This window comes from Glycine soja, chromosome 1, assembly GCF_004193775.1.
Source record: "Glycine soja cultivar W05 chromosome 1, ASM419377v2, whole genome shotgun sequence".
NCBI classification, from domain to species: domain Eukaryota; kingdom Viridiplantae; phylum Streptophyta; class Magnoliopsida; order Fabales; family Fabaceae; genus Glycine; species Glycine soja.
This window is the reverse complement of record NC_041002.1, coordinates 25,663,980-25,672,355: the sequence shown is the minus strand read 5'-3', so window position 1 is coordinate 25,672,355 and position 8,376 is coordinate 25,663,980. Positions and strand designations below refer to the sequence as shown.

The 8,376-nt window shown below is 42.2% G+C and overlaps 1 protein-coding gene across 1 annotated transcript; it reads left to right on the top strand.

Moving 5' to 3' along the window:
- The first annotated feature begins 474 nt into the window (after positions 1-474).
- LOC114417982 lies at positions 475-1,326 on the top strand. Its single transcript, XM_028383130.1, has one exon. The coding sequence runs from the start codon at positions 475-477 to the stop codon at positions 1,324-1,326; it is 852 nt and encodes a 283-aa protein (XP_028238931.1).
- The last annotated feature ends 7,050 nt before the right edge of the window (positions 1,327-8,376 follow it).

The following is an 8,376-nucleotide window of genomic DNA, read 5'->3' as shown; positions in this document are numbered from 1 at the left end:
CAAAATTAGGGTATGACAGTACTCATACTGTGTCGTCACTCGTGCATTGCATTTGTCTCGTCATTTTGTCATAGAAAGTCGGAAGGTCCGCATCACCTTCTTAAATGCATGCATGGGGGCACCATGGTAATGAGTGCAAATGAACCATGATGCCCAATGCATTGTGGCTAAGAAGAGATAGTCTTCTGGGCTCTTGTGTCTGTAAATAAAATGCATTTTTGTCATGCATAGCATAAACATTCCCTCATGCATTTGTCATATTTCTTCTATGATAGGGTGTCGAAGTATTGATCAGCAAAGTTTTTCATTCTAGCAAACATGGGATCAAACCAAGCACCCTCTTTTATGAAAAGGTTCTATCATGTCAAAATCAAGAGCGTAGAAGTAGCCAATTTGTGAGAGCTAGGGCAGTGGATAGATCAAGTTCGACGTCAAGCTTTCCGCAAGACATATGGGAAAATCTGGGACTTGACTATGATAGAAGTTTTCGTGGAAGTCATCGCATCCTTCACTCAGTACTATGACCAGCCGCTAAGGTGCTTCACATTTGGGGACTTTCAGTTGGTACCAACCGTAGAAGAGTTTGAAGGGATCTTGGGATGCTCGCTAGGAGGAAGGAAGTCGTATCTGTTTTCTGGGTTTTACCCCTCCATGGCAAGAGTAGCAAAGGTGGTCAAGATCTCGGTGCAAGAATTGGAACGAGTGAAACAAAATAGAAATGGGGTGGTTGGGATACCAAAGAAGCGCTTGGAAGAGAAAGCGAAAGCTTTGGCGGATCAAGGAGAGTGGACTTCTTTCATTGATGTTTTAGCACTATTGGTGTTTGGGGTCGTCCTCTTTCCAAATGTGGATGGGCTAATGGATCTAGCGGCGATCAATGCTTTTCTTGCTTATCACCATAGCAAGGAAAGTTCGGCCGTTGTTGTTTTGGTTGATGCCTATGACACGTTTGACCAGAGATGCAAGAAGAACAACGCGAGAATTGTCTGTTGCACACTCGCTCTTTATGTATGGCTGGTCTTTCACATTTTTCATCATGAAAGTAGACATGTTTGTCCCCTACAAGGTCACTACATATGTGCCGAGAAAGGGAAAGCAAATTGGGAGCAGCTCATGGCGGGTATGGTAGGGGCGTCCGTTAATTGGTTCCCTCGATGGAAGGAAGGAGGGGCCAGAGTTTTGTCCTCATGTGAAGGGTTCCCAAACGTCCCCTTGATGGGAACGAGGGGTTGTATTAATTATAATCCTGTACTTGTCATAAGACAACTAGGCTACCCTATGAAAGGGGCACCATCAGAAGAGAGTATCGCGCCTTTCATCGCATGAGGCTTCAGTGACCCCAATGCAATAATGCTTCAAAGAGTCTGAAAAGCATGGAATGCGGTGGAAAGAAAGGATAAGGAGCTTAGAGGAAGCAACAACCGTGTTAGAACGAGAAACGAAGAGGGCCCGAAAAGAAGAATGGGCCCGAAATAAGTTCTGAGGGGCTTTATGGGGCAGCAACAACGAACTCAAGCTTTGAAGGGCCAAAAGGGACGAGTGGAGGGTGGAAAGTATGATACTAGAGGACGAGTTGAAGGCTTGTCAATGGTTGAAGAAGAGCTTGACTGAATAGTTGAGTAGGACGGAAGAGAATATGTGGACAATCATTGACCAGTATAAAGAGAAGTTAAACCTAGTTGCTAACCATGAGCAAAGGCTAAAGGATGAGCATGCAAAAGTATCGGCTCTGCAAGCGGAAAAGGAAACAAGAGAGAGAGTGATAGATTCATTACACGGAGAAGCTATGATGTGGATGGATAAGTTCGATTTCACTCTGAATGGGAGTCAAGAGCTTCCCAGGCTATTAGCCAAAGCCAAGGCAATGGCGGACGTGTACTCAGCTCCCGTGGAAGTTCATGGGCTTTTCGATTATTGTCAACATATGATCGAGTTGATGTCCCACATAATTAGGAACCGCTGAGGCGTTTGTATTTATGCTTTGACTTTGACAAGATAAACAATATTGTCTCTTAATGAAAATGAGATTTGATTCAACCTTATGTCTTTGGTGAAATTTCTGCGTTGGTTCAATACTTCGACAACTTACCATTATCATGTATTCATGTTTAATTCGTTGTCGCATTACTCATTGCATTTTGTTCTTTTATCAGTCGTAGTCAAAGTAAACACAATAACCAAAAGGAACAAATGCGCTTTACTACACCCCTATCAAACTCGTTCCAAAACTAAAATCATGGGTGAGATAGAACAAGTGCAAGAGCAAATGAAGGCCGATATGGAGGCCATGAAGGATCAAATGACCTCCATGATGGAAGCCATGTTAAGTATGAAGCGGATGAAGGAGAACAATGTGGCCGCAGTTGCCGCCACTGAGGTGGATCCGACTCATCCATCCGCCATAAACCAAACAAGCCAACCAGTCCTGGACATGATAGGTCAGGGAAGAGAGGTGTTAGGCAGCACGGGCGGTCCTCACATGGGGAAAAATAGGACTTCTTTCCCATATGGCTTAACTCCCAACTATACACCACCCAATGCAGTGCACATGCCTAAGAAGAACCCTAACCACTCCGTTCCCATTCCCCTTGAAGGCCAGCAACCCCAGTTAGGACATGCACCTTTCACTCAGCCTGTAGGGGAAGCCTGTGAAGAGCCTCGGGATCATGCTCTGGGTGACTTCGAACCATACCCTACATTCGCCACTGAGGGACCAGCGTTTAGTGGTATACCTCAGCCTGATGCCGCGGGAGCTCCTCAACATCGCCTGTTGCAACCTTTGTTTTAAGTTCTTCACTTAAACTCTTGCAAGAGTCATGACTACTATAGGAGGCATGTTTTTCTCTTTTCATTTCTTTCATTATTTTTCTTCTTTCTTCCTCTCTTACTTTCTCTCTTTCATCTTGACTTATTTCTTCCACTCTTTTTTACCTTTTTCTTTTCTCTCTTGTTTTTCTTTCCATAACTTAAGGGATCTCAACTCATCTAATATTTTATACAAGGGGTCCTTAGGAGTAGAACCCTCACCATTAACACTAGATGAAGAATGAAGACTCATGTTGGTTCTTAAGTTATGGTTCTTTCTTGTTGGGGGTTTGAAAAAAAAAGGTAAAAGAAACTATGGTTGAAACTAGCCAAAATAAATAAAAGAGGTGTGAAAGATAAGGTAAAAACTAATTGGTAAAAGGCAAACTATCTAGGTGGTTTGACAATGGACGGTAAAGGAAATAAGCTATGAAAGTAAGCAAGAAATGTAAACTAGGCGAATCCTAAGAGTGTTTGGATGACCACATTTAATGTTTCCAACAAAACACTCACAATCCTAAGGGAAAATTGCCTAAAATTATTACACACAAATGGAAGTAGGGTGACCTATTGGAGGCTCCCAACTTACTTCCAATGAAAGACCTTTTTGTTACAAAATTTGAAAGCAATGAAAGTAAGTAAATTGTCAATTACAAAATTACAACAAGGTTCTCAATTTTGATGGTTGTTCTCTCTTTGGCGATTCACTCAATTTGGAGTGCTTCTTAGTCCAATAGCTCTTAAGGTGGTTTTCCCCTTGCTTCTTGACTCAAATTCTTCAAGGGATGGCACCAATCCTCCTTTCTAATTCCCTATATGGCAACTCACAAACAAGGAAACAAAGAGACAAGCAATAACCAAAGACCCAAAAAATGAAATGAAAGCTAAACCAATAGAGTTTTAACAAGACAAATTTTCAGGTATTTTTCAACAATTAAAGCAATGAAAAGCACATAAAAGCAAGCTAGGACTCAAAGAGAAACTTAGAATGGCTCTAGAGTAGAGTAAAAAAACTAAAATAAAAAGACTCAAGAAACCTCTAGTTTTGGAACTTTTTTTTTCACACTAATTTTCAATTGAAATTTCAGAACTAGGATTGGTATAAAATAGGCACCAATTATAGAACAAATTTTGAGCCAAAACAACAAGCACACTTCCCTTTCACTTTTTTTCCTGCACACTGATTTTTCTGCCAACTTGTGTGATTTTTCTTATTTTTTCCTTTAATCCAAATTGCTTGGTTCTTTTTTCATAATTTTTCTCCAGATGTCTAGAAAATTAAGTAAAAATTTCAGCTCAAAACACGTAGTTACCAATTCCCAGAAATTTATACAAGTTCGTATGTTCAAGCTGCCAGCACCAGCGATTTCAACCTAGAAATCAAGAGTAGTGTTTATGTTGCTTAAGGCTTGGATAGTTACAATTTGTGTTTGCTTATGCTCAATTATCTTGAATAACACAATTCAAGAGAGCTTAAGACTTATTTTGATTCACAAATCCAGCCACAACTCAACACCACAACTCAACTTCATCCTAGACATCATGTAGGAAACTTAGAAAACAAAAAAAAAAAGAGTTCAACAACAAGACTACTTCTAGGAATTGATTTAGAACATGTTATGAACTAAATAACATGCATGAATTAGACTCAAAATTCAAAACATAGGCTAATAATGACAAGAATACACGAACAAATGTATCTATAATTCAATCAACAAAATAAAAATTCAACACAAACTTAGAACATAATGTGACAATTACTATGACTAAACATGACTCTAAGACAACATGGATTAAGTGATTTACACTTAGATTTTTGTGTTTTTTTTCTAATCAATCTTTTGAAAGAAAATTTAGATCTAAGGTTCAGCACCAGAATATTATGAATGAAAAATGATAGAACCTAAAATCAACACAAAAACATGATTCAAGAGTAGATCTACAAAATTTGAACCATAGAAATGCAAGAACAAGTGTAGATCTAAGATTTAATCGGTTTATTTTTTTTGAATCTACTCTAAACAGCACCAAACCTCAAGAAAATGGAGAATAAGATGAAGAACAAGGAATTAAAGAGAATTCACCGAACAAAAAGATAGAGGAAGCAAAAGAACATCACCTAGATGAAGATGCTTTGATACCACATAATATAGCTCCATGTGGAGCTTGTAGGCCTTGGATCTTCTTCATCAATGGATTCCTTTGCTTCTTGAGGTCTGATTGCAGCAGAATGGAGAAGGAGAAAGATGATGGAGACACCACTTCAAGTAGAAGATGAGTCTAGAAGAGGCTCACCATCATAGGAAGCCATGGATAAGAGCTTGAAGGTAGAAGAAGGTGAATGAAGGGAGATAAAGAGAAGAGCACGAAATTTAGTGTCTCTAAAGAAGTATGAACTTTGAACTTTAATTCTCAATTGATCAAAGTTGAAAAAATTCACACACATGGCCTCTATTTATAGCCTAAGTGTCACACAAAATTGGAGGAAAATTTGAATTTCTATTCAAATTTTACTTGAATTTGTGGAGCCAAAATTTCACTAATTATGATTAGTGAAATTTAGCTATGGTTCAGCCCACTAATCCAAGATCAAGTCAAAGATTCTCCAGTAAGTGTGCTTAGGTGTCATGAGGCATGTAAAGCATGAAGGACATGCACAAAGTATGACTATATGATGTGGCAATAGGGTGTAGCAAGCAAATGATCACCTCCCCCTCTAAAATTTAATTGGATTGGGCTTCTCCCAATTCAATTAAATTTATTTTCCAACACACATCAAATATTCACTTAATGCATGTGAAATTACAAAATTACCCCTAATACAAAAACTAGTCTAGGTGCCCTAAAATACAAGGACCGAAAAATCCTACATTTCTAGGTACCCTACCTACATTATGGAGCCCTAAATACAAGGCCCAAAAATAATAAAACCTTAATCTAATATGTACAAAGATAAGTGGGCTCATACTTAGCCCAATGGGCCCGAAATCTACCCTAAGGCTCATGAGAACCCTAGGGCCTTCTCTTGCATCTCTGGCCCAATCTTCTTGGAGTCTTCTATCTCTAGGGTCTTCTATCCAATCTTCTTAAGGATTGCACCCCCCATGATGGAAAGAGAAATGATAACCATGATAGTGGACACACTGCTAGTGTTCTACTATGAGAAGATGGTGGGTTACATGCCCTCTAGTTGCATAGATTTGGTATTTGCGGGTGAGAGGATTGAGGTAGGCTTGAGAAAGGGAAAGTTCAATTATGTTGCTTCTGCAAGCACAAACAATAGGAGGTTCGGAGCGAGTGGAGCTAAGAAGAAGGAGGGAGACACCCATGCTGTAACTTCAGCTCCTACATGGCCTAAATCCCAACAAACCCCTCACAACCCCACTTACCAATATTCCCTACACCAACCAAGTTATTCGGCCAACGTCGGAAACCCTCCCAATCCGGCGCCCGTCCAACAAAGGTTGCCTACTCAACCACAAAGGCCTCCCCCACAAAACTCATTTCCCGAACAATCTCGTCCCGCCGACAACACCAATCCCAGCATAAGCACCAATTTGGGAAAGAATTTTCCAACAAAGAAGCCTATAGAATTCTCCCCAATCCCGATGTCGTATGCTGACCTGCTACCATCCTTGATCACCAGCCAGATGGCGGCGGTGAACCCCAGGAAGATCTACCAATCTCCCTTCCCTCGATGGTACAACCCCAATGCAACTTGCACCTATCATGGGGGTGTCCCGGGGCATTCAATAGAGTAATGTGTGGCCTTCAAACACAAGGTATGGAGTCTGATTGACGCAGGGTGACTGACATTTCAAGAGGATAGCTCGAACGTAAGGGCAAATCCTCTCGCCAGTCATGGGGGATCGGCGGTTAATGCGGTGGAGGAGTGTGGACCTTGGGGCCCAAAGCAGATGGAATATATGTTAACCTCTAAGAGGTTCATATTGGAAGCGTTGTGCAAAGAGGACATGATTTTCCTTGATGGGGACAAGGGAGATTCTTGTTTGATACATCCGGGGGCATCACACGACATGGAGACATGCTCGGTGGCAGAGGAGCTGCTACAGGGAATGATGGACAAAGGCCTAATTGAAGTTTGTGGCGCAATAAAGGGGGAAGGAGATGTGTGCATGCAGTCATTTGATAAGAGCCCGAGCAAACCTAAGCCATTGGTGATCCACTTCACCAGGGATGTTGCCACACAAAAGTCCCGAGGTTTCCAGCCTGTCCCAGTTGAGAAGCATGCCTCTTTCCCCTACAAGAGTGACAAGGCGATGCCATGGAGGTACGCCATATAAGGGCCTGACAGAAGGAAGGACGCGTCCGTCATGCACATTAAAGATGATCCATCCTCTTCTAAGGTCACAAACATCTCTGGCATGGGCGTCATGACTCGTAGGGGGTAGATCTTCGCAGCACCTGAGCCACCGGTGTGATCCAAAGACCCAAAGGGGAAAGCAAAGGTAGGCATGGAAGAGAGCCATAAGGCGAACCCGATTTCGAATGACAAGGTCCCGGCCAGAAGGTTTGCTAAGGAAGAAGACGACTTCAACAAAAAGGGAATATCCGCTGAAGAAGCAACCGAGTTCTTGCGAATCATCCAACAGAGCGAGTTCAAGGTAATTGAACAACTAAATAAGACCCCGGCTAGGATCTCTCTGTTGGGACTGCTTATGAACTCTGATCCTCATCGGGCGCTATTGGTCAAGATTTTGAATGAAGCACACGTAGGACAAGACATATCTGTGGAGGGTTTCAGGGGCATAATCAACAACATCACGACCAACAATTACCTCACATTCATCGATGAAGAAATACCTGTCGAGGGTGGGGGACACAACAGGGCCTTGCACATATCTGTCAAATGTTTAGACCACATAGTGTTCAAAGTGCTTATTGAAAACGGCTCTTCCCTCAATGTCATGCCACTTTGGACAAGCTGCCTTTTAATGCATCACACCTAAGGCCAAGCTCCATGGTAGTGCGGGCATTCGACGATAGCCACCGGGATGTAAGGGGGGGAGATTGATCTCCCAATTCAAATCGGACCCCACGTATGCCAAATTATCTTCCAAGTGATGAACATAAATCCTGCCTACAGCTGCTTATTAGGCCAACCTTGGATTCATTCGGTTGGGGTAGTCCTTTCAACACTGCACCAGAAGTTGAAATTTGTGGTGGAAGGGCAATTGATTATAGTCTCGGGAGAAGAAGACATTCTTGTGAGTTGTCATTCTTCTATGCCTTATGTGGAGGCCATGGAGGAGTCCTTGGAAACATCTTTTCAGGCATTGGAATTGGTGAGCAATGCTTACGTAGAGTCTCCCCCGGTACAACCACGCTCATCTGGGGCCGCATTGATGATAGCTCGGGTGATGTTGGGATATGGATACGAGCCCGGAATGGGTTTGGGATGGAACGGAAATGGCGTAGCGATTTTGGTAGAGTTCACAAGGAACCGCGGAAGGTTCGGACTGGGATATGAGCATACACGCACCAACATGAGTAGGATTTCCCTAGAAAGAAGGGGAAGAAGCCTCGACTAGCCGCAAGGGGTGCAAGTGG